General features: G+C 52.2%; 1 protein-coding gene across 1 annotated transcript in view; it reads right to left on the minus strand.

Annotated features, from left to right (window-relative positions):
- The window catches only part of ABCC3 (ATP binding cassette subfamily C member 3), a 49385-nt gene extending 25605 nt beyond the window's left edge, over window positions 1-23780 (minus strand). The window contains exons 1-11 of the mRNA XM_055407558.2: window positions 23646-23780; window positions 9966-10142; window positions 9496-9621; window positions 9156-9293; window positions 8225-8350; window positions 7956-8017; window positions 6591-6722; window positions 5004-5195; window positions 1863-2040; window positions 1603-1764; window positions 1002-1094 (exon numbers count right to left, since the gene is read on the minus strand). Coding sequence (XP_055263533.2) covers window positions 1002-1094; window positions 1603-1764; window positions 1863-2040; window positions 5004-5195; window positions 6591-6722; window positions 7956-8017; window positions 8225-8350; window positions 9156-9293; window positions 9496-9621; window positions 9966-10142; window positions 23646-23690 — 1431 coding nt within the window. The 5' untranslated portion in view covers window positions 23691-23780. The remainder of the gene's footprint in view (window positions 1-1001; window positions 1095-1602; window positions 1765-1862; window positions 2041-5003; window positions 5196-6590; window positions 6723-7955; window positions 8018-8224; window positions 8351-9155; window positions 9294-9495; window positions 9622-9965; window positions 10143-23645) is intronic.
- Between the last annotated feature and the right edge of the window lie 1409 nt (window positions 23781-25189).

The following is a 25189-nucleotide window of genomic DNA, read 5'->3' on the forward strand; positions in this document are numbered from 1 at the left end:
TTCATTCAGCCCTTATTGGGTGCCTAGCGGGCGGGAGGAGAAGGGGACGACGGAGAATGAGATGGCTGGATGGCATCACCGACTCTGTGGACATGAGTTTGAGTGTACTCCGGGAGTTGGTGATGGACAGGGAGGCCTGGCGTGCTGTGATTCATGGGGTCACGGAGAGTCGGACACGACTGAGCGACTGAACTGAACTGAACTGAACTATGTGCCAGGCCACGTGCTAGATGTAGGGCAGATAATTATAAACAATTGAAGGCCCTAGCCATCATAAAGCTGACAGTCTGATAGGAGAAGTAGCTAGGAAGCAAACAATCACCTGAATAAATGCTTACACTAAATCATTATGCATTCTCCAATGGGACTAACAGGATTCTGGGAGAGAATAATTTAGGTGGGAACTGGGAAATCAAAGTTTATGCTAGGAGTGAAGGAAGGAAAGGAACTGGGCAAGCAAGGAAGGCTGAAGCACATTTCAGGGAACAGTATGTATGGTAGCCCAGAAGTATGCAGAGCTTGGTGATTTGGAGAAAAGAAAGGCCAGACTGGCTGAAATTTAGCCATATTCCAGGAGGTGAGGGCTTGAAAGGTGAGCAGGGGCCTAGTGTGTGGTAGTAGAAATTTTCATTTACTCTATGTACAATGGGAAGCTAGGAAAGACTTCAATAAATATTTGCAAATAAAAGACTGAATGACTGGCTATTTTCACTAAGTGCAATGTGGTGGACAAACTCTTGTTAGACCAGAAGAGGCAAGTTCTGTCTGATTCTGCATTGCTGTAATCTCCCTGGGCCTTGGTTCCTCAGTTGCAAAATGAGAATGTTTCTAAAACCCTCTCAGGGTTGTGAGGCTAAAGTAAGCTAAGGTTTGTGAAAGTGGCTTAGAGCCATCGGTACTCAGTGAGCAAGGTAATGGATAAGGCCCAGGTTAGTGACGGCGCGCCACCAGGCACCTGGCCAGGGCTCCAGGCAGGAGCAGCTCGGTCTGCTAGCACCCACCTGTAATGCACGCATCTTCACAGCCACAGCTCCGTTGAGCGGGATTAGCAAGATCATGAGAGCAACTCCAGCCAGGACGGAGGGACCCAGGTTCTGAGGACGCACGATGGATAGATTAGACAGACAGACAGATATACAGAGTATATAGACAGAACCCAACAGACAGAGGCCTACTGAGAAATGCGGGGATGGGCCCGAAGCAAAGTTAGTGGTCAGCCAAACAGATGAACAGTGAAAAGCAGACATACAGATGAAGCCAAAATTGCAAAAACATTTGCAGAAACAGCCAGCCATCAGATAATGACAACAGATAGGGACAAACAGGCAGCCATTGAAGGGCGTCCAGACACACAGAGATGCAAATACAGATAGACAGGCAATGACAACCAGAGTCACTCCCATCTTGTTTCCAAGTCCCTGTTCCCTCCCCTAGGTTCTGTGAGAGGGCAATCACACAGGCTGGAAAGACTTGATTGCAGACACCAGCATCCTCACAGTTTTGTCCCCCACCCCTCTGCTGACCCAGAATAACTCTCTCTTGTCCCATCTGAAGGAAAGAGAAGTCCGAGGAAGGAGGCAGAGATCAGGGTTCAAGAGTCACCTGCCAGAGGAAGTATACTGCCAGGATGATCTGCAGGGGTGCTGACCACAGCAGGTTGATGAAGGGGACAACATCCATGAAGCGCTGGGCATCCACTGACATGAGGTTGACAATTTCTCCTACAGTGGACTCACGTTTGACTGAATTGGTGATGACCAGAGCCTGCAGGTGGACACTTGGCTGATGGACTGGTCATGCGAGTCTCTTCAAGGTTCCCCAGGGCTGGCCTCCCCAGCCCCTCATGCCCTGCTCCAGCTGACCTTTCTATAGATGACACCTATGATCCCCGTGCGAAACCTCAACCCCATCACAAAGATGCAGTGGTAATATTGGTGTAAGATCAGGGTCTGCATCACGGCGCACACGAACATCAGCCCGGCCACCAGGAAGCCCCACCAGGTGGGGGCCGTGGGGTTTGAAATAAATCTGATCAGGATGCTGCAAATGGAGGAGAGAACAATAAGGGTGGAGAATCTCCCCTAGGCTTTTCCCCCTACTGCTGCTCTCTTCTTGCCCCTCAGCCTCCACTCTCTCAAGCCTCTCATTTGGAGGCTGCTGGTCCTCTACAACCCCAACCCAGACCACGGCAATCAGCCCAGAGCTGGCGCAAGACTCTGTCTCCTTATTCCTTTCTGCCTCCACCTCCTTTCCCATCTACCATGGCCTCCCTCCACCCACCTCTTTATTGCTCTCTGGCCACCAACCTCACTGGCCTGCTTGTTTTGCCTCCTTGAACCATGTGGCAGGAAGCAATGACACATGTCAGCTGGTTAGACTTTCCTGCACCTTTTCTTGGACTGCTGAGGGCTCTGAAGTCCAGTGCATGACTACACAGACTCTCGCCACTGAAATCCATCCTCTTCAATATCAGCAGCCCCCAGTGCTGCCCAGTGACCTTCTCCAGGACCCTAATTTAATTCTTCTCCCACAGTCCTCTTCGCCTCTTACCTTCTGATCTGTCCTCACTGCCCACCTCTCTCAGCAGTGGCCCACTTTCTTGTTCCCACTGAGAACTCCCTGCCAACTACAAACTTCCCTGCATGCCTCAGGACAGGAGGCGTCCTTCTGACTTTCCACACTGGATTTTGCCCCCTAAGCCCCAGATCCCACCCACCTCTTCAGGAGCATGCTTCATCAATGGCCCCGTTTCGCCTCATCTTCAGGAACCTCCTCTCCACTGGCAGCTCTGTGCCTTGGCTGACTAACATGATCAAGTCTCTTCCATGTTAGGACAAACCCCACCTTGGCCCCATGGAGCTTCCTCCACAGCCATGGCCAGGCCTCTTCTGCTGTGGGTTGGGTGTGACTCCCCAAAAGACATGCTCAAGTCTTAACCCCTGGTACCTATGAATGTGACCTTATTTGGAAATAGAGTCTTTACAGATGTAGTCAAATTAAGATAAGGTCGTACTGGAATAGGGTGGCCCCGAATCCCGTGACTTGTATCTTTGTAAGAGAAAAGAGAGGGAGATTTGCACAGAGACACAGATTTGCATGCAGACAGACACACACACACACACACATACAGGAAGATGCCATGCAAAGATGGAGGCAGAGATCGGAGCAATGAGTCTCAAGCCAAGGAAGTCTAGTCTGCCAGCACCACCAGAAGCTGAACAGATCTCACTCAGAGCCTCTAGAAGGAACCAACTCACTAACACTTTGATTTCAGACCATGCTTCCAGAATCATCAAAGAATACATTTCTGTTTTCAGCCACCCAGTTTGTGGGACTGTTACCCTAGGAAACTAAAAACTTTTATAGGAAGTTTCTAGACCTCCACTGGCCCTATCTCCACCAGCAGACACCCTTCTCTCAGGCCCTTCCCCTTTGTCTCAGCCTCTGTTTTTGTCAAAGTTGCCAACAAACTCCATGTGGCCCTCCTCAGGCTCTATTTTCCTGGTCAATTTGCTTCACTGGAGGCCATGGCTCCCCCTGGATGTGTTCTCTGTTCCCTGGTCCACAATCTGGATTCTTTTCCCAACTCTGGCCCCTCCAGAGTCTTCTCCTCCCCCATACCTGTTAGAATGCCCTAGGACTCTGTCTGGCACCCCTCCCTCTCTGGGAGGGGTCAGCCAAAGAGATGGAGCCCTGGGCTTCCATGATGACTCTGAAAACTCTCTGACCTCCCTCTAGCTGGGAATCTCCCCTTGTGGGCCACCAGCTCCTCAGGCCTGACATGGCGAAGATGCAGCTCACCACTGTGCCCAGTGCCTAGGTCTGTCTTCCTGCTGAGTTCACTATCTCAGCAAAAAAAATCCATCATTCCCTAGCTATCCAAGAACCCAGGCCATCTTTGTCCCCTCCCTTTCCCTGACACAAGCACCCATTTCCAGAGTGGCTCCTGAATCCAGCTCATTCCTGAGCTGGACTTTCCTTAGACCTAGCTGGCCCGCTTCCATCTGGCTACACTGCCTTACACCACCCACACTACCAGCAGGGGATCCTTGCCAGATGCCCCTCCCTGGCTTCAAACCTTTCAAGGATTTTCTTAGCTTTCCCTCTCTCCCTTTGTTCTACCCCTCCCTCCAGTCACCCTCCCTCAAGCAGTCATAAGTACTTGGAGCTCCTGAGTCACGCTGTTTCAGGCTTTTGTGACTCTGCACCTTCACCTCCTTCTTCACCTAGTAAGTTAGTTGCCTGTCCTTCCAAGCTAGATAACCTCCCTGGCTGGCAAGAGTACCCTGCCCCTTCCCAGGCTGGCTTCCTGCCCCTCTGAGGGGTTTTGCAGACACCTGAGTACACCTCTGCCCACACTGTGCTCTAACAGATTTACACACCGGTTTCTCTCACAAGACTTTAAGACCAGATCTTATTTATCTTTGTATACCTAGGATCTGGCACTATTCTGAGACCCTGGAGGCTCAAAAAATGTTCATTGAATGAACAAATGCACAAATTCATGAATGGAGGGGCAACGGAGTGAGGGCTCCTTCCCATTCCCTCATTTGAGAGCTCCTTCCAGCCCAAGCGACTCAGGGGAGAAATGAAAAGAGCACCCTAGCTGGAGTTCAGAGCTCTGAACTCAAATCCGTCTTCACCAGCTGTGCGCTCTTGGTCAGATCACTTCATTTCTCTTGAGTTCTTATTTCCTCATGTTGTTATTTTTTTTCTGCTTCCTCATTTGTAAAATGGGAAATCCCCTGTAGGATTGTTGGGAGGATTTAGAGAGAATGTTTGTTAATGTGTACATCGGGGTACCTGGCAGTTTTACTTGGGCCAGGTAAGTTGAATGCAGAATGGGGAAAGGAGGTACAGAGGCTCTGCCACTTGCCAAGGGTCACAGAGAAAATGGGGATAGCCCCACCAGTTCCTGGACTGGGGCTCTTTCCCCACTCGTCGTCCCCCCTGGCCGGCCCCTTGTCCCGGGAAGGGCCATGTGGGTGGCAGTGTGGACAGACCTGAGCAGCTGTGGGTTGATAAAAGACAGCAGATCCTGGATCAGCTTGAAGCCCATGCTGAGGAGGAAGCTGTAGCTGAAGGTGGCCATCAGGGCCCGCAGGAAGGAGGGCTCCCGGGCCCGGGGTCGGCCCTCAAGCAGCACCTCACCCTCGCTGGACAGTTTCTTCCCAGCAGCCTCTGTAGCCTGGTGTCTGGTCCAAGGAGGAAGGAACAGTGAGTAGGAATGGGTACAAAGGCCCCGTGAAGCCAAAGGCCACCGGGGCTGTTGAAGAGCAGGTTGGAGGGGGAGCCGCTTCCTTGGCTCTCAGAATTGGGACAGACAATGCAACTTTCCAGCTGAGAATCCCCAAGTGACTCTGTCTTCAGGTTCTAGAGGATATATGAAGGGTGTCTTAACTGCTCCCCAAGAACTATACACCCAGCAATTTCCAGCATCTGCCTCTCGAGGGCTGGCTCCAAGGAGAATGCTATGAGAAAGGAGACTTGGCAGGGCTGGCTAGTGGCCTAGTCACTGGGGGGCTGAGCAGGGAGGGAGTGGAGGTGGCATGAAGGGGCAGAGATGGGGTGCAGCAGGCAGACTGGAGTCCGTTAGGTCTCAGAGGCTCCAAGCCATGAACCCAAGACACGGATGACCAAGTTCAAATCCCTGGCTCCTCCACAGCCAGCTGGCCATCAGGGGCTCAGACAGAACCAGCATGGGACTTCTGGGACCCAGACTGTGGGTGGAAGGCAAAAGGGTTTGGTCCGGGTTGGGGGGATATGGGTGAAGAAGGAGGCCTCAGAGTCTCAGATTTTTTGTCTGAGTAGTCAGCCAGAGACAGACTCCTGGGTCAGTGGAAGGTCCTCAATCAGATGGGTAATCTCCAGCTGTTGGCTCCACATAGAAGGCAGGATTAAGCGGGGATGCTGGCCTTAACCTTCTTCCCCTGGTCCTTTCCCCTCCTGAGGGAAGTCTCTGGAATCCACCCTTCAAGTCAGGGCAGTTCAGTGGTGACTGCAGAGGCCCAGACAGCTGGGTGTGGATTCTGCCCGTGCCACCACCAACTAGGGGACCTTGGGTGTATCATCAAACCTCAGTGCCTCAGGGATGTCATTTGTCACACAAAGAGATTAGAGTCTGTGCAGTAGGGCTGTCAGAGACTGACTGGGCTAATCTTAGAACTATCCCTCAGACAGAGTGTTCGTCGCTCTGTTGTGTCCAATTCTTTGTGATCCCATGGACTGTAGCTAGCCAGACTCCTCTGTCCATGGAATTCTCCAGGCAAGAATACTGGAGTGGGTAGTCATTCCCTTCTCCAGGGGATCTTCCCAACCCAGGGATTGAACCCAGGTCTCCCACACCGCAGGCAGATTCTTTACTGTTTAAGCCACCAGGGAAGCCCCTTGGACAAAGTAAGTGTTGTGAAAGTGTCAGCCATTCTCCACCTGGCCCCACGCAGGCCTAAACTGTACACCCCAGGACCACTTGCACCTGTTTTTCTCTCCAGCCCCAGCCATGTGATCTACCAACCTCACCTGCAGGAGACCTGGGCTGTGTGAGGGGCTGGGGTGGAGGGGTGCAGGGACTGGGGAAAGGGGGGCCTCACCGCGCTGCCTGATCTTGTTGCTTCTTCCACTCCTCCAGCAGCCTCTGCATCACCATCTGGGAGCGGTCCTCCTTGTTTAGGGACCAGAGGTCTCGCTCTTCCAGGGGCCGCCTATAGCCGAGGATGGCCAACCTGGAGTGGGCAGGCAGCACCACACTGGGTCAGAGTTTAGGAGCCTGGGGACAAGGGTCTCCAGACAGGAGGATGTCCCTGGGGGGACAGTAGCCAAGAAGAGTGTCTCTTTTATTCCTACAGTGAGCAAGATGGGGGTCACTGACTCCCACTCCAAGTTACAGCCCTTTCTCCCTCCTTCTCAGATGCCCCATTGACTCCTGGGCCCTGGTGATGAAATTGATGCTGACTGGGGCCCTGAGCGATGACAAGACCCACTGGATGAAGCCCGAGCCCAGGAGCTTCCTCAGTGCTATACGGTTAATGAGCTGTCACCGAGGTCACAGACATAATTCTCCTGCTTTAGCTACTCTGAGAGATGCCCAAGGAAATGACAGCTGCAAGCTTATCCCTGACCAAAGAGCTGGGAACTAATTCTCCCTCTAGAACCATGGGCCTGTCCCCATGGCCTGCCAGACACTGGGCTGGCCTGTGCCCTGGGATCAGAACTGGACCAGGCCTGGCTTCTGTCAGTTCAGTTCAGTTCAGTCGCTCAGTCGTGTCTGACTCTTTGCGACCCCATGAATCACAGCACGCCAGGCTTCCCTGTCCATCACCAACTCCTGGAGTTCACTCAAACTCATGTCCATCCAGTCGGTGATGCCATCCAGCCATCTCATTCTCTGTCGTCCCCGTCTCCTCCTGCCCTCAATCCCTCCCAGCATCAGAGTCTTTTCCAGTGAGTCAACTCGTCGCATGAGGTGGCCAAAGTATTGGAGTTTCAGTTTTAGCATCAGTCCTTCCAATGAACACCCAGGATTGATCTCCTCTAGAATGGACTGGTTGGATCTCCTTGCAGTCCAAGGGACTCTCAAGAGTCTTCTCTAGCACCACAGTTCAAAAGCATCGATTCTTCGGCGATCAGCTTTCTTCACAGTCCAACTCTCACATCCATACATGACCACGGGAAAAACCATAGCCTTGACTAGACGGACCCTGGTAGGCAAAGTAATGTCTCTGCTTTTTAATATGCTATCTAGGTTGGTCATAACTTTCCTTCCAAGGAGTAAGCTTCTGTACTCAGCCCCAGTAGCCCAAACAGACAGGTTTCCCCACCCTTGCCTGCCCCATGCTCACTGGGGTTCACAGTTCCTCAAGCTCCTGAATTCTTGGCTTGCTCCCATTCCTCTTTCTAACCCCCCAACTATCCATCCCCACCCCCAGATTCCCAGGCTTAGAGAAGAGTAAACTTACTTTGTAAACCACCAGAAAGATAGGCGCGAGAGGAAGCCAGCTCCAGCCTCTGGGCAGGGATTCTAGAAGGCAAAAGAGTGAGACAGGGGAAATCAGGAGTGCATACCACCCTCTCAAGGCAGAGCAGAGGGAGGAGAGTGCCTCACTCCTTCCTGCTCCAAGCCCCAGTTTGCACACTCTAGAGGTGACAAGATCAAATGAATTGGAAGGACTGGGCTGAGCAATGGGCTGTGGAACCACCTTTACCACCCACCTCCATTAAAACTTACAGGGTCGATATTCTTGGGGGAGAAAAACGGTGGCTTCTCTCTGAAGCAGGAGAGGATGAGGGCAGACAGCACCAGAGCAAAGTAGATGTAGAAGGTCGTGAAGCGGAAAGGGTCTGAGATCCTGCCCTGGGGGAGAAAGGGGAGCAACATCATAGCTTGGGGATGCCTGGGCCTGCAGTCCAAAGGACTCCTTGGGGGCACCACACCACTCTGTGTAGGAGTCAGCCCCTGGGGGCATCTGGGTCCCCCACCCAGAGGGCTCTGAGAGAGGGGAAAGATCATAGAGGGTCTGCTATTTGGTGAAGACTTGCCCTGCTCACCTACATCACCTTGTGTAATTGAAGAAATGAGGCTTCAAATGGCTCAGGAACTTGCCCAAGATCACAAAGTAATTGGATTGTTCCCAGCCTGTGCTCTTATGAATACACTTGACTGACTTCTCTTGAGACAGAGGAATAGGGAGACACTAGATTGATCCCCAGTGCTCCGACCACCACATCACCTCCCCCCGACCACCACGGTAATCAAGAGGAAGACCGGGAACTGAGGAAGCGGGAAAAAGAGGGAGAACAGGACAATGGGATTCCAGGGAAGCCAGAATTGTTCCCAGTTGCACACACGCTCTCACTGCACAAACACTGCATTTGATGGTGGCGGTGACAGTGGCAGTGGCTACATTCCACAAGCAGCCAACAAAGGGTTCATCTTGCTGCATCTCCTTGGTTACACTGACTCTCACCCTGCTCACCAGTCTGCTTCTCAGCAGAGATGCAACAAGGAAGGAGTGACACAAAAGGGACTGAACAGCAGAGGAGGTCCTGGGAGCTAAGGAGGGGCAGAGAGGAGGAGCCTGGGAGTCAACAGTGACCTGGAGCTCTGGGGCCAATCCCCAGACAGCGGTGGACCTGGCGGGTTTCTCTTTTCCCCTTACCTGTGTCAAAGCTGAAAGGATCTTGGAACGGAAGGGGATGATGCCACAGACCACACACAGGAACCAGAAGATGATGAGAACACCCGAGGACCGAACCCCCTGCAGCCGCTCATACTGGATCAGCAGGGTGGCCAGCAGCTGTGCAGGGAGAGCAGCAGGCGCTGGGCCAGAGCACACATCTGGACTTGACTCCATTCCTCCCCACGCCCCATGGCTAGATGTTTCTGGGGTTACCCACTTCTAAGGTGTCCAGTCTTCTCAGAGCCCATGGTTCCCCCATCAGCAACCCACAACCGACTAGAGATCCTCCCCCACCCAGATCCCCTGGTCCCACACTAACCATGGTGACCCCCACCACCAAGGGGGTGACAAAGAAGACGGGGGCAGGGGCCCAGCCGTGGACCAGGCCATGGAAGGAGTAGAAGAGGTCAGCCCAGGAGACACACCACAGCAGGACGCCCAAGGCCTGTGAACGGGGCATAGGTTGGAGCCTCCACCCTCAAAGAAACAGAGAGCCCCCCCTGGGGAGGAGCCTTTGGTCCTGAAACCAACAGATCTGCCCAGGCCTGCCCTCAAGGGCCATGCTGGGCACTGGCTGGAAGCTTCTCCAGAGTGGGGAGAGCATTGTTGGAGACCTTGACTGAACTTCCCCAGAGATTATCTCCTTGGGCTGTAGACCCAGCTGGCAGGCTGCCATGGCCCTGAGCACAGGGTGGGTGAGGCTGGAGAGCCCAGCCCAGTCACTGAGGGTGGGCGAAGGGACTCATTCAGGTTCTGGCCCCACCCACAGCAGAGCCCTGAGCCTCTGACCGTTTTGAGCCTGGAGAGGTGAGAGAGGACTATATATCCTTCGTGGTGGCGCCGCAAGTAGAACAGGTAGCAGGGCAGGGCAGCCCACAGGTAGATGCAGGGGACCCAGGCCAGCAGGGAGTTCTGGAAGCAGGGCGTGAGGTCCGGGTTGTCTGTGTGCAGGGACAGGTTGGAGTCCTGGGAAAAGAGAGAAGAATTCAGGGGCAGCAATGGGCTCAAGCTCCAGGAAGGGGGCTGGTCAGAGAGCTGCTCCATGCGCCCTAGGGGTTGGAAGGCATGTGATCTTGAAAGGCTAAGTGTGCAAATGAGCGGGCATTGTCCCAAGTGTGAGCTCTCCCAGGAGGCTAAGGGTGCTAGTTTCCTCATTTCCTCATATTTTCTCTCTCTCTCATTGACGTATAATTTAAGCACAATAAACTGCACCCGTTTAAAGAGCACAATCCAATGAGGGACAGTTGTACACGCCTGCAAAACCGCTACCCGCAATAAAGAGATCAAATACTCCACCATTACCCGAGTCCCTCTGTGCCCCTCTGCAGCCCGTCCCTCTCAGGCAACCACTGATCCACTTTCTGTCATTCTAGATGCCCACTCTTTTTTTTTTTTTTAATTAATTTACTTTATCAAAGCAGTATATGCACAAGGTTGAAGAGTCCACTAGCTCTCTAAGTCTCCCAGGGAAGGGATAGGGAGCCTCTTTCGGCTTTAGTTCCCTCTCTGTTAAAACAGGGGAGGCCACCTCCCACCCCCCCTACCTCCCTCAGTGGGAGTGAACTCAAAGGAACAAGGTGATGTGGAGAGAGCTTTGTAAAACAAAGCCCTGGTGACCCATCATCCCATTTTGCATAAGAATGTCCTGGTTCTAGCACTGAAAGTCTTGTGTCCTTGGGAACCACTGAGTCCAGACAAGATCCCCACCCTCCGTTTTGTCTTTGCACCTAAGAATTTTTTTGGAAATGGATGGGGGAAACTATTCAAACATGTATTTTACAAAAATTGTTTTCCCCCAAGGCCACCAACAAAATAATCCTGTTTTCCCTTCTTGCAAAATATTGGACATTCTTTACAGAAAGCTCATAAAATATAAACTACTAAAAAACAGGCCTCACCCACAAGCCCATCCACCTAGAGACAACACCAAAGGATAGAACCTCCTACCTCCTAATTGCCAGTTTAAAGAATTATCATTTTTATTTTTCTCAAAGTTATAACATGCATATAATTTTAAAAGTCTAACTGTGAAAAGGAAAATGTTACCCTGCCTCATCACTCCCCACCCCTAGCTCCATTTTCCTGGGGTCAGTCAGTCAGTTCAGTCGCTCAGTCGTGTCCGACTCTCAGCGACCCCATGAATCACAGCACACCAGGCCTCCCTGTCCATCACCAACTCCCAGAGTTCACTCAAACTCATGTCCACAGTCGGTGATGCCATCCAGCCATCTCATTCTCTGTCGTCCCCTTCTCCTCCCACCCCTAACCCTTCCCAGCATCAGAGTCTTTTCCAGTGAGTCAACTCGTCGCATGAGGTGGCCAAAGTATTGCAGTTTCAGCTTTAGCATCAATCCTTCCAATGAACACCCAGGATTGCTGTTCAAACATACTAACATTGTTCTGCGAGCTGCTTTCATGTTTTTAAGCAATTTGCTTTCATTATTATTATAATCTATCACTATTTGGTAATTGCTATTTTCTTTTGCCCACTGGAAGGTAAGGCTTTTATCTCCCTCTCCACTTGAACTCCTTTAGTCTTCCAGTGTAGAAACATCATGGGCTGTTGATAAATAAACATTCAGAGTTCACATATTTTTGAGGATGTAAATATCGTTCACTGCTAAGTTCATTGCTACTGACTCTACTCCTTTCAAACAATCTGACCTTAGGCAAGATGCTTGAGCTTTACCTCTCTGGGCCTTAGTTTCTTTGAGTGTAACACTGGGATGATAATCTCTCCCACAGGGCCCCTCCACCGGGTCCCTCAGCCATCAGTCTAGCCCAAACTCTCATCTCTTCCTGAGCAATTTCCATGGGATTCTCTTCCTTTCTATGCCCTGTGGGCCCAGATCCCTGCCCACACTCTCCTGGTCTTCCCCTTCCTTTCTGGTCTTTCTTTGCTTCTAGGCCTCTTTGTTGGTTCTTTCTTGGCATCAGAGTGCCCCCAAGCTCAGTCCTTTCCTCTTCTCCATCTCCTTTTCCATCTGCACTCAACCCCAGGGCAATCTCATCCAGTCTCATCTATGTGCCAATGGCTCCCAAGTTTATCTCTTCCCATGCATGCATGCATGCTAAGTCGTTTCAGTCGTGTCCAACTCTTTGGGACCCTATGGACTGTAACCCACCAGGCTCCTCTGTCCATGGGATTCTCCAGGAAAGAATACTGGAGTGGGTTGCCATGTGCTCCTCCAAGGGATCTTCCTGATCCAGGGATAGCACCCACATCTCTTATGTCTCCTGCACTGGCAGGCAGGCTCTTTACTATTAGCGCCACCTGAGAAGCCCGAACTTTACCCCACCACTCTCCAAATCCTCAACCCTATATCCAGCTGCTGACTGGGCATCTCCACTTTACACATCGTGCAAGAGCCTACAAGGCCCCCACAGCGGACCTTCCTGCCGACCTGTGACCTCTCTCACTGCTTCTCCCTCCATCCCTCCAGCCGGTGGCCTCATTACTACTTCCGAACACATCAGGCATGTTCCTGCCTCAAGGCCTTTGCACCTGATGCTCTCTGTCTGGAACTCTCCTCCCTTAGACATCCTTAAGTCTTTATTTCTCATTGAGGCCTACCTTAACCACTCTGTTTACTATCGTCTCTTGCTGAGGGCAGGAGGAGAAGGGGACGACAGAGGATGAGATGGTTGGATGGCATCACTGACTCAATGGACATGAGTTTGGGTAAACTCCGGGAGTTGGTGATGGACAGGGAGGCCTGGCGTGCTGCGGTTCATGGGGTCGCAAAGAGTCGGACACGACTGAGCGACTGAACGGAACTGACCTGAACTTGCACCGTATCTCCAGTATTCCCTTAACCTTTCTCTGCTCTTTCCCTATACCCACCACCTTCTAACGTGCTATATAATTGAGTAGTTTAATGTGTTTTTCTTCATCTCTTCCTGCTGGCATATGTGTTTCTTGAAGGAAAGAATCTTTATTCCATTTACTGATGTATCCTGACTACTGAGAGCAATGCCCAGCACACACTAAGTGCTCACCAAAAACTGACTTTAAATAAACATTGGTTGAGTAAATGAATAAACAGGCTTCCCTCATAGCTCAGTTGGTAAAGAATCTGCCTACAGCGCAGGAGACCTGGGTTCGATTCCTGGGTCGGGAAGATCCCCTGGAGAAGGAAATGGCAACCCACTCCAGTATTCTTGCCTGAAGAATCCCATGGACAGAGGAGCCTGGCAGGCTACAGTCTATGGGGTCACAAGAGTCGGACGCGACTTAGTGACTAAATGAATAAACAAAAGGATGATCTTATACCTTCCCTCTAAACCTTCAGTGGCTTCACACTGACTAGAAGACAAAGTCCAAGCATGGCATTCAAGTCCCACAGCTGGCCTTGAACTTTCTATCTATCTAAACTATTAAACTATATACCTGAGTTCTATCGTCTTAAGAAAACAGTTCATGGAGTGTTCTGCACACCCTGCTTCCCCTTCTTCAGCCTGTTCCCCACTCTTTAATTCCATCTGGGTCAGCACTCTGCCTCTAATGCACCTCCCTGACCACAGTTGCAAGATTTCTGAAATACAGTGTTGTGCCCCTTGCCTCGTGTCCCCAGACCCATTCCTGGAGCCAAGTCCAAGCACCCCTCCTGCCTTCCCACTGCTCCTTTCCCCCACTGCCAAACTCACTTCACTCTAAATTGAACTCCTACACCTTTTTTTCAGTCTGGTCCCTCTTTCCACCTGTCAAAATCCCAATAATGACAGGGCAGGGTGGCGGGCCCCGCTTAGGACCCACCTCTCCCATCTTGAGCATCCTTCCCGCTCTGAACTCAGCACTTAAAGACCTAAAGAGCCGCCTTCCAGAATATGTCTTCCACTTGATGATGCTCTGGTAAAGGCCTGCTATGGGCTTGGTGGGGAGGTTGGGGAGGTGGGGGGGAGAGGGTGGAGGCACACTTGGGACAAACGGTTCCTGCCTCTAGGGAGCATGAGGTCCACGGACACACTGCTTTGGGGGCATTTCACTCAAACCCTGGAAAGCAGAGGTTGTGCCACATACATCTTATATTCTAGAACCCAGTACTCAGTAGTTACTCAAGCAATGCAAGCTAAGGACCAGCAGACTCTTGCTGAGCACTGGCATTCGGCCCATGGCTGAATACTGTAGGCCTGGTCAGGCTCTTCCAAGATGGGGGAGGCAGACACCCTGGCCTGCATGGTTTTCCTCTTTAAGACATTTCTTATCCAAGTATAATATACTTACAGAAAAGCACACACAGCTTAAGTATACACCTCAGTGAATTTTCACACACTGAACATGCTTGTGTAACTAGAAGCCAAATGAAGAAACAGGACACGGCTGATGCCCAGAAGCTCCTCTTGGGCTTCCTCTCAGCCACTCCTCATCCCAGGGGAATTCTGAGTTCCAACAACATGTGATTTTGCCCACGTGGGACCTTCCTATAAAGGAAATCACACAGCCTAGATCTTCCATGTCTAGCTTCTTCACTCTGCACTGCATTTGAGGGGTGTCATTCTCGGTGTTGAGTGTGAAGATTCTTCCTCCCCATTTTTACACGTGGTCCGTTGTATGAGAAGAGGACCATGTACTGATCCATTCCACCCTCAAGTGGCAGCCATACCCTGTTTAACCCTTCACAAGCCCATTAATCTCATCCCCTTTGTTACCAGTCCGATAGCTGGCCCAAGGCCATCCCCAACTCTATCACCTGGTCTTTGGGCCTGGAGGGAGTGAACTACTGACCTCTCTGGGCCCAACTCAAGTTACACCTTCTACAGAAATCATTTCTGGGGTGCCCCAGCCTCCAAGGGGCTTTGCTTTGCTTTGTTTTGTATGGTATTTGCACTCAGGCAAATGACTATTACCTGAGTGATCGAGGCTCTTTATGTTTCAGCAGCATTTTATTATAGCACGTAAGAGGTCATTATTCCAAAAGAAAAGAAGAGGAACAGTATTAAGCCTGGTTTGCAAAAGAAAAAACAGGTTCCACTTGCTCTGGCAACAGGTCCAAGGACACCTGGCAGTCAGGAGCTGAGAGGAACACCCAGGCCTCGAAACACCGAGCCACTCCCACCTTGTGCTGCTTGGACCTGCACCTGTGAATATATCTTCTCTCTACAGCGATGTGAGCCCTTCAGGGTAGACAGTGAGCCTTCCTGTGACTCCTCTCCTTTCCTCCCCCACACCTTCCACCTCCCAGCAGAGGGTCAGGTATGAGGAGCAGCCCAGATTGGCCTTGTCAGTCAAGGTCTTTTCATTGACTGATGAGGGAGAGCATGTGTAGGGGGATCGGAGCCTGAGTTCAAAGGCACAACCAGGAATCACGCTTATAATGGGTCAAGGGCAGGGCTCGTTGAGGCAGGCAGGGAGTGGTTGTGAGAACAGACCCTGATATAGAGGACCCAGTGTGGGCTGCCTCTTTGGAGCTGTGGAATCGTGGGTGAGTGCCTTCATCTCTCTGAACCTGTCTCTGCGCATGAGTAATGGCAGTAGTGATGGCATCCCAGCCAGCTCACTTCGGGGGGAGAATGAACAGCAAGGCGCCTTGACTCAAACAGGGCAATACTGGACGTGACAGAGCAGAAGCTGCAGGGACCTTGCTTTGGTTTCATAAACTTCCACTGTGGCAACAATCAAGAGATCTTAGGAGGACCAGATGACCGTTCTGATCCACAGGGAGATCCGGCCTGGGCTCAGTTGGGCAGAGCCCTCTCCAGGAGATAGCGTACCAGTCCATGCCTCTGTCCCCAGACTATTTATTTATCTCAGACATTCTGCTAAGACCTAAGGACTTCCCAGGTGGCTCAGGGGTAAAGAATCCACCTGCAAAGGCAGGAGACACAAGAGATGTGGGTTCAATCCCTGGGTCAGGAAGATCCCCTGGAGGAGGAAATGGCAACCCACTCTAGTATTCTTGCCTGGAAAATTCCATGGACAGAGGAACCTGAGGGGCTACAGTCCGTGGGGTCACAAAGAGTCAGACACGACTAAGCACAGCACAGCACAGCAGCCTGCTAAAACAATGACAGGACCCCTCACACACAGCATGTCCAGAATAGAACTCCTGCCTGTCCCTCCTCCAGACTGCCCACCTTGATGCAGGGCAATGCTCTCCTTCTCTCAGGCTGGAATCCTCCGAGTCATCCTTGGTTCCTTCTCTTTCTCTCACAACTCACACCCAACCTTTCAGCAAATCCTGTCTCTTCTACTTTCAAATTGTTAGGTTGAACTCCATGAAAGGATTATTTCCAATGCTTTTTATTTACAAAAAGGCATCTTCACCTGGCCCTCCCTGATAGATCCAGGATCCAACTGCTCCCCCTCATCCCACTCTCCCACTTGGATTGTGGCATCACCCCCTCTCTGGTCTCCCTGCTTCTGCCCCTGCTGCTTACCCAGCAGTTTCCTTCAGCACAGCAGTTAGAGGCAAGTCTTCACGAAACCTAAGCCGGATGTCTTAGTGAAGAAGGAATTCATAGGGCCTGGACTCCATCTTAGGCCTGTTCATGCTGATCATGCTCAGCCACCTTTCCAATGGACTAAGACCCCCCTCCAGACAGGGGAACCTTGAAGATCATATCTAGATTACTCATCGCCTAAGAGAAAACATACACTAATCACCCCTTCCTCCAGACAGGCCGTAAATTTTTCTGTATCCATCGGAGTGTAACCTCGGGCTTATTGATTATTGGCCAACTGACTGTTTGAGCACATGAGCATATAGCACGTGAATGATGGGGTTATTGGGATTGTGTTTTCCTTGGTTTATGTCAGTCTCAAGGAATTTGGAGTGGTGGGTTCGGACACGTACACATGGGGTATAAAAGATGTTCACAAATGTTGGTCGGGATCCTTGGCTAAGAGGAGACTCTGCCTTGGGCCCGCTGGTGTAATAAACTGCACTCCACTATCTGCATTGTCCTTCTGAGTGAGTTTGTTTCCCGGAACGTGTGGCTACAACATTGGTGACGCACCATGTCACTGCTCTGGTTAAAACCTGTCAAGGGCTCCCCATTTCGCTCAGAGTAGAAGCCCAGCGTGCCCTTGAAACCCACATGATCTGCTCCCCTGTCTCTCCAACCTCAGCTTGCCCACTGCCTTCTCTCACCTGCCTCTTGCCCTCTGTGCGGTCTCCAAATGCCAGGCCTGCGCTTGTCCCCAGGCCGTGGTGCTGCTTCATGCCCTCATCACCTTCAAGCCTGCGCTCAGATCTCAGATCTCATGGAGGTCCACCCCGGCCTTTCTAATTAAAACTGGAACTGTGACCCCCATCTGGCTCCTGCATCCCCACCCCTGCTAGCCTGTCCTTTTTTCCCATAGCCCTTACCATTATCTAGGATAGGATCGCTATCTAGGATAGTATATAACTGAGTTATTTGTTATGTTTATCATTTTTCTGTCTTCTTCCACTGGAATATGTGTTCCGTGAGGGCCGGTTTGTTAGTTCTGCTGGGCCAGCTAGGCAGCCCCACTGCCTAGAAGAGTTCCTGGCACAGAGCCCACACTCCTATGCATTTGTGGAACCAAAGAAAGAAAGAATAAATGGACAAATAAGTTAAAGTTACCCTCTAAAGCCCACGTTTGCAGCTGAATGCCCAGGAGCTCAGACTGTTCTCTCCTTGACACCAAGGCACTCGAGAGGGTCTCTGACCCAAACAAAGCTAAGTGTAAAGGACAGGTTTGGTGGAGGTCATGGACCCCATACTACTCCTTGCAACCCCACAGGGTAGGATGGGTGATCCCTTCTCAAACCAGCAGCCCCCAACCCCCATTCTGAAGAACACCAGCTGGGCTGGGAGCCAAGACCACAGCCCTCCCCCACTGCCACCCACACAGTTTCCATGGCAACAAAGGCTTCCTTAACAATGTGATTAAACAGCTGGATGGGACTGATAAGGTCTGGCACCCAGAATGGACCACATACCAGGGAGCCCCTTCACAGGCACCAAGACTGAAATCCCTACAGAACCCAGCCGGGGACAGGTGGCAGTAAGGACCCAAGAGCCCTCTGCCACAGCGCCTTTCGGGACTTTCCAGCCCCCAGGCGCCCCAGGCCTTTTGATAGCCTCTGTCAAAAGAAGAGTAATTACTTCCTTAATCTTGTTTTGTGGGGAGAAGGGATCAACTGACAAGTTCATTATCTCAGCAGAAATGGAGACACAGAAAAAGGGCAAGGGCCCGTTCACACACACTAACTGTAGCCTTTGGAAGGGTCTGGGTCTGGAGGCAAAAATCTGTGGCTCACAGGCTGGCCGGCCTGTCTGCCTCTGAATGGGCCTTGGCAACCAGCAAGAACTTCAGGTACTTAAGCACCACTGTGTTCCAAAATGTTTATTTAATGTCCACAACAGCTGAGACTCATGGCTGAAAAGTGACCAGCCCCAGTTTGCATGGGCTGACGCAACCCAGGCCGTGCAGCTCCAGAATCCCAGTCCCCGTCAGGGCTCCCACATGACAAACCACCCTCGGCATAGAACACGTTGTGTCCAGATCACTTGAAACATTAAACATCTCAGTTCAGCCGTACAGCCTGCCCTCAAACCACCTCCTTGCTGCGGTTCTTCTCACAGAGCAGAGGGAAAGGGGCTACCATCGCAGGGTCACGGACTAGCTGGCATTCTGGGAGCTGCTGGACTAGAAACCTGACTATCTAGTTAGAAGGAGAAATCCAGTCCACGGATTAGAACCCATGAGCACCCACTCCAGCCCAGGAACACATCCTGGATCCAGCCCTGGAAACAGGAACAGCTCCAGGTGGGGGAGGGGAGGCCCTACACACAGTGACACACCCAAGTCTTACCACCCCACCCCAACAGGGATCCTGCTGCATCTGTGCCCCTGGGTCAGCCACACCAGGTAGGAGTGGACACAACCCGAGTGCTCTGACCCTGCTCCTCAGCCAGTCAGCTGGCAGGCCCCACTGGGGCCTCCCTCCTTGGGGGCTGGTCCCGTGCTCCAAGGTCATTTCCTGGTGAGAGGACCAGCAGGCGGGCTTGGCAAAGTTCCCTCCCAAGTGCCACTTCCTTGACTCATTTCCTTCCCTAAGTCTCCAGCTCTCCAGACCAGGTCTGGGACATCAGGGCTTGGGAGAGGCCAGCCTGGGGACCTAATCTTTCTACCAGGAGCCAGAAGTTCAGAGGCTCAGTTTTGGTGCCCCAGATGGGATGGAGAGAAGGGATTCTAGAGCCCCTAGCCTGGCAGGGAGGACTGGGTTCCTGGTGGGGGTGGAGTTTGGTGTCCAGTAGGCTGAGGGGTGTCCACCTCCTACCTACCTGCCTAAGCCATCCCTGCCTCTGCCAGTTTCCCCAAATCTTTGGGGGTTACTATCTTCATTTGAGAATCAAAATACATTGAAATCAGAGCCTTGTCTATTACCCACATGTTATGGTGGCCACCTATTCAGACTGTGCAGTGACCCAGGAGGAGGCCGGGGAAGACCCTGACATCCCAGAGCCCGAAAGTCCACAGAACCCTAGCCATAACCCCCCTGAGTCTGAGGCTCAGGCCCTCAGAATAAGAACTGAGCAACTAGACCTGAAGGAGGTCCCAGCCGGAACTCAGAGAGGGTGAGCAATTTGCCTAAAGTCACACAGCTAGTGAATGACAGAATGGCACACGCTGGAACAGAGCAGGAGACACAGGGAGTGCCTAGGGACTAGAGCCCTGCGCCTCCCCAGGGTGAGTAAATAGCCAAGGGAACAGTGAAAGTGGAAAACAGTGCCTGACCAGCAGGAGACCCACAGGACTCTGCCAAGAGCTGCTACTAGGTAATTCCATGTGTACAGTATGGAGACAGTCAGGGAAAGAGGTCTGAAAATCTCAGAGGAGGAACTGGTGAGTTTCCTATTGACCACACGTTCTCTCTTCCTAGCTGGTCGCAGAATTTCAGGGCAGCACCCCACCTCCTTCCTCTTTCCACCACCCCCACCAAGTGGTTAATAATCCAGTGCTTGAGCCCTCCAGTGATGGGGAGTTCACTATTGCTCAGGCTGTCAGTGCCATCTTTGGACAGCTCTCCTGGTTAAGACTATTGGATTTCTAAGCTTGCATCAGCCTTCCAGGAACTTCCAGGAGCCATCAGATGAAAGCTAATTCTGCAAACAGGTCAAGACCTCCTTAGGGCAAACAGCTGGAGGCCCTTGCTCTGCACCCTCATCACCATGTGGGTGTTTCCCTATCTCCACTGCACAGAACACAGTAATCCTCCAGGCAAGAGGCAACATGGTGCATCAAAGGAACACTTCCACCTTCTTTGTTCTAGAAGCATCTCTGGATCCATGATCCTTGGGCCACTTGGCCACAGTTCATTCTCTTGGAATTTATTTCCACACACTCCCAAACATGATCAGAGATGCTGGTAATTCACCCCAAAGCAGGTAGAGGTAAGACAGAGAGTCAAAGAAAGGATGAATCACTCATTCAGGGCACAGTGTGTGTGAGTACATAGCACGTGTGCACATGTCCAGGGGGATTAGGAGTCCCCTTGGGGTTCCTACTCTCACCTTTAGCTGGGGCTAAGGCAGATGGATTTATCCACAAATTACCCAGGAAACAGCTGAAATGGGAGCCCCTGGACCAATGGCCTTGCCAGCCCTTTTTTTGTGGGTGTTCCCAAATCTAGACCTGCTAACCTCATCTCTTTTCCTCTTTATTCCTCTTCCCAGGGATATCATGACCCATGAACATCTTATCAACAGAGAGTTTTAAGTTCTCAAATCACTTCACATTTTGTTTCTAATTTGATCTCCATATGTCTTGTGAGATAGTTAGGAGATGGGTTATTTCCCCATTTCACAGGTGGAAAAACAGGCTGGGAGGATAAGCTAGCAAAAAGGCTTGGTAGAATAAACAAGTGGCCCAGAGGGACCTGACGGAGAAGGCAATGGCAAGCCACTCCAGTACTATTGCCTAGAAAATCCCATGGATGGAGGAGCCTGGTAGGCTGCAGTCCGTGGAGTCACTAAGGGTCAGACACGACTGAGGGACTTCACTTTCACTTTTCACTTTCACACATTGGAGAAGGAAATGGCAACCCACTCCAGTGTTCTTGCCTGGAGAATCCCAGGGACGGGGGAGCCTGGTGGGCTGCCGTCTGTGGGGTCACACAGAGTTGGACACGACTGAAGCGACTTAGCAGCAACAGCAGCAGCAGAGGGACCCGAACCATGTCTCTTGCCCCTGCTTTTCACCCTTGGCTCAGGTATTTTCTGGCTGCCCTGAACCAACTTCCAACAAAGTGGGTCATCCACAGGCCTCAAAGATAAAAGGTTCAGGGACAATGAATATGAGTTGCAAACTAGCACAGCATCAATGAGGAGCCCTGAACTCCAGCCCTTTTGGGTAACTGAGCTAGAGCTGAGGTTATAGCTCCAGCCTCCAGGCCTCAGACCCTGCTCCCCTTGTTTCAGCTCTGCAAACACTCAGAGGATGGGCTGGAAACCTTCCTGCTTTTTCTTCACCCCACCTCCAGTTACCTCCACACTGGGTACAGCCTGGAACAGCTTTCAGGAGCCAAGAAGATAATGTGGAAGATGCAAGGTGCTTAGACATTGAAGTCAGGAAGAGGAGTGGTCAGTTCCCTTGTCATTTGAGGTATCCACTCAGAGACCTCAAAGGAGTCACCTCTTGGACCTAACATAGATGCGCTGACTCCCATGGACCCTGGGGTTCTCAGAGAAGGTGCACACAGCTCATAAGCAACAGGAAATTCAGGGACCTGGGAGTCCAGAAGCCCAAAGGTTCACAGTCGAGCAATGACAAAGTTAGAACCATATCTCAGGGTCCTGCTTTCCAGTCCAGCAATCCATAGCTGACTGTCATGTGACCTTGAAAAATCCCTTCCTTCAGTTACCCCAGCTCTGTAATGAGGTGCTGGGCCGGCTGCTCCAAGCCCACAAGCTCTGACACTTGGATCCCACAGTATCATGGAAGGCCTGAGAACAGGAAAGGAGTCCTGAGTTCCCCAACTCCTGGTCCCTTAAAGTCTGTTCCTGGGAGAGTCCTAAGCTCTTAGGGTTAACAGTCTACCCAGGAACAAGGGGCCCTTGCACTTGAGGCTTGGGCACATCTGCCCCCTTGATTTACAAGTCCTTTAATTGGCCACCTCAGACACTGTGGTCTGCCATGGCTATATCAGCCAGGCTTAAGTGGCAGTGAGAGGAAGTCTATTCCTGAGCCAAAGGGGCAATCTCTGGAATCTGGTAACAAGTGACCCGGTCAGGCTGGATGACAGATGGGATTCCAGTGGGGACGGGCAAGAAGGAAAGCCACAGAGAGTTCACACCATCTCTGATGAATCAATTAGTGACCCAGAGAAAAAGAGCGATCCCCCAAAATCATTTTTTACAGGTATTCCAATGCCCCACATTTAAAAAATTCATGTAACTCCTCAGTCCAGCCCAAACACAGACCAAGGGTAGGGTTCCTGACTGTATACACACACTTATATACACATAGGCACACACACCCACACAAGCACCCACCACCACACACACTAGGCACATACAACACCAAGTACACCTGAACACCTGAAATGGGAGAAAGATTTACAGATTGGGATTCTGAGGCCCTGGATCTGAGACCAGCCTACATTGGGCAGGCCCAGATAACCACCTCGAAACTAAGTTCATCTGTAAAACGGAGACGCACCACCACTTGGCCTCCCAGAGCAGCAATGATGACCAAGGGAGCTGCTGTGAGCAGGTTTTGAAAACTGTAAGAAAGCTCTCGGGCTGTCTACATGGACCGCACCTGAACTAGCGGGCAGTTTGCAGTCAGCAGCCTGAAAAGCAGCCTAATGTCTTAGAAAGAGATTTGGTGTGTGAATCGGAAGGTCTGCTTTTCTATCCCAGCTCTATGCTGCTCTGACTGATTTTGAGCAAGTCTCTAGGCCCTCCTTTCCCTATCTGTAAAAGGAGAGGGCAGACCAGGAAATCCTGATACCCTGTACCTGTAAGGCCCTGCCTCCAGAGTGAGGTCTGACCCTCACTCCTGCGGCTGGGGCAGTGAGGATCCCCTGCTTTCTGGTGGCTCTTGCCCAGAGGAAAGAAGGAACTCTTTCCAAGAAGGCAGGAACCCTTGAAGGAGAGGAAAGCCCAGTGCAGCCAGCCTCCCAAAGCACCTGGTCAACCAGATGCGGGGGTGGGCATCCAAGTCCTAGTCCACGGGGCAGGTGCTGAAGAGTTACCAGCATCTGGGGATGGGGACGTGCCTCTTCTGCCCCCTGCAGTCAGCCCTAGAGAGGGACTAGGGTGAGGAGGCAAGCGGGGACACCGTCTGAATTCAGGATGCCACCCACTGAGCCCTGAAGGAGCCCGGTACTTAGATTTCCCAGACTCTGCCATGTGGCTGGGGAGGACAGGGAGGCCACTAGGGACCAGGCTTTGGGTGGTGCCACACAGGCCTCCTCTCCGCACCGCAAAGCCCTCTCCCCGGGGCTGTGTAAGGGCTGGCCAGTTCGCGCCCTCAGCCCGGGGACACCTCCTTACCCAGAACTTGGAGCCGAGCTCCCCGGAACCGCACAGAGCGTCCATGAGGTCCCGGCGCGGCTGCGAGAAGGGCGCGCACTATCGCCTGCCAGCCCCAGACAGACCTCGCGACCGCCTGGAGCCGCCTCCGCCCCGCGTCCCGCCCAGGCCCGCCCCCGCAAGCCCTTCCCCCGGGCCTTTGGGTCGAATTGCGACAGCGCCTCCCCGAAACTGCGGCTCCAGGAAGGTTTGGGGACTGGAGCGGAGTCCACTGACACAGTGGCAACTGCTTCAGGTGGCCCCTGTGCCGCGTCGAGAGGAGTCCCAGGAAGATGAAGCTGCTCGGCGGGAGCTGGGTCTGTTTCCAAGGGACACGCCCAGCCCGCTCCCGGACTCTGCGTGGGGAGGGGCCCCCCGAGCCGGGGAACGTGGGAAGGGACTTAACGAGACTCTCTCCGTGAATCAGCCCCTGTCACCTTCATCTCTGAATGTCAGTCTCCTCATCTGTGAAATGGGAAGAGCTTGTGAGTTATCTGGGAACTGGCCAAGCCCAACACACAGCGTGCACGTGTGCGTGTGTGCGTGCCCGCGCACGTGTGTACACCCAAAGAGAGAGAATGGGAGAGGGTCCCAGGATCGTCCAGATGGTGGCTTCCCGTGATTGTCTTGAACAGCTGCCCGCCTGAGGTTCTGTCCCTCCCTGATTTTGCACCAGGTGCTTCAGCCCCCACTTTTATTTCTGTAAAACAAGGATAATCCAGGGACCTCTGTCACAGGATTACCCTGAGGATTAAATGTGAAAGGTATGTGAAGCACCAAGCATATCTTCTGGCACATTGAGTAGGCTCCACTTCAGTCTGGTAAGGGTGGGAGATGAGGCTTCAGGAAGGGCCCCACCTTAGCACATCCCTCCTAAAACCGAGTCACCGCATTCCCCATCGGTAAAATGTGTTGGGGGGGTCGATGGCCTCACTCCCCCAGTCATCCTCTCTTCCCTAACATGACCCCAGAAGCCAGTACATCACCCCTCTTGGGGTTGAGAAAGAATCTCCCGTTCCCCCAGCACCTTTTCCTTGCACTTGCCTCCCAACCTTGTTCCTGCCTGTAGGATCTGCCCAGGTGATCCCTTCCCTGCACTTGCTCTTGAAAGAAAGTGTTTTCTTGCTTGGCTGCTCAGCAGCAGGTGTAGGTGGGTGCCAGCAAGATAGCATAGAAGCCACAGCCACCTCCTATCGCTCTGGGCAGGCAGGAAGTCGCCAGAAGGAAGTCTCTTCAGCCATGGGCTATCAGAACAGAGATCTGAGCCGGCATGAGAAGGGTGGAGGTAGAAGCAGGGTGGACAAGACTCCCCCTTCCCGAGGCAGGAGACTGGGGCCTCTCCCCTGCCACTGGCCAAGTCCTCTTAGCCCTTTGTCTGCCCCCCTCCCCTGCACTCTCCCAGTCTCCTAGTCTCTATCTCGGAGCCAGACTCTGCAGAGTTGTCACACTCCTGTCACAGTCTGTCTTGGGTTATATTTAGTTGTGAAGAATCAGTCTTCTTTGTCAGTCTGAGAGGTCCCCGAGGG

Source organism: Moschus berezovskii, chromosome 20 (assembly GCF_049115385.1).
Source record: "Moschus berezovskii isolate FMDL1 chromosome 20, NW_MosBer_1.0, whole genome shotgun sequence".
In the NCBI taxonomy this organism is placed as follows: Eukaryota; Metazoa; Chordata; class Mammalia; order Artiodactyla; family Moschidae; genus Moschus; species Moschus berezovskii.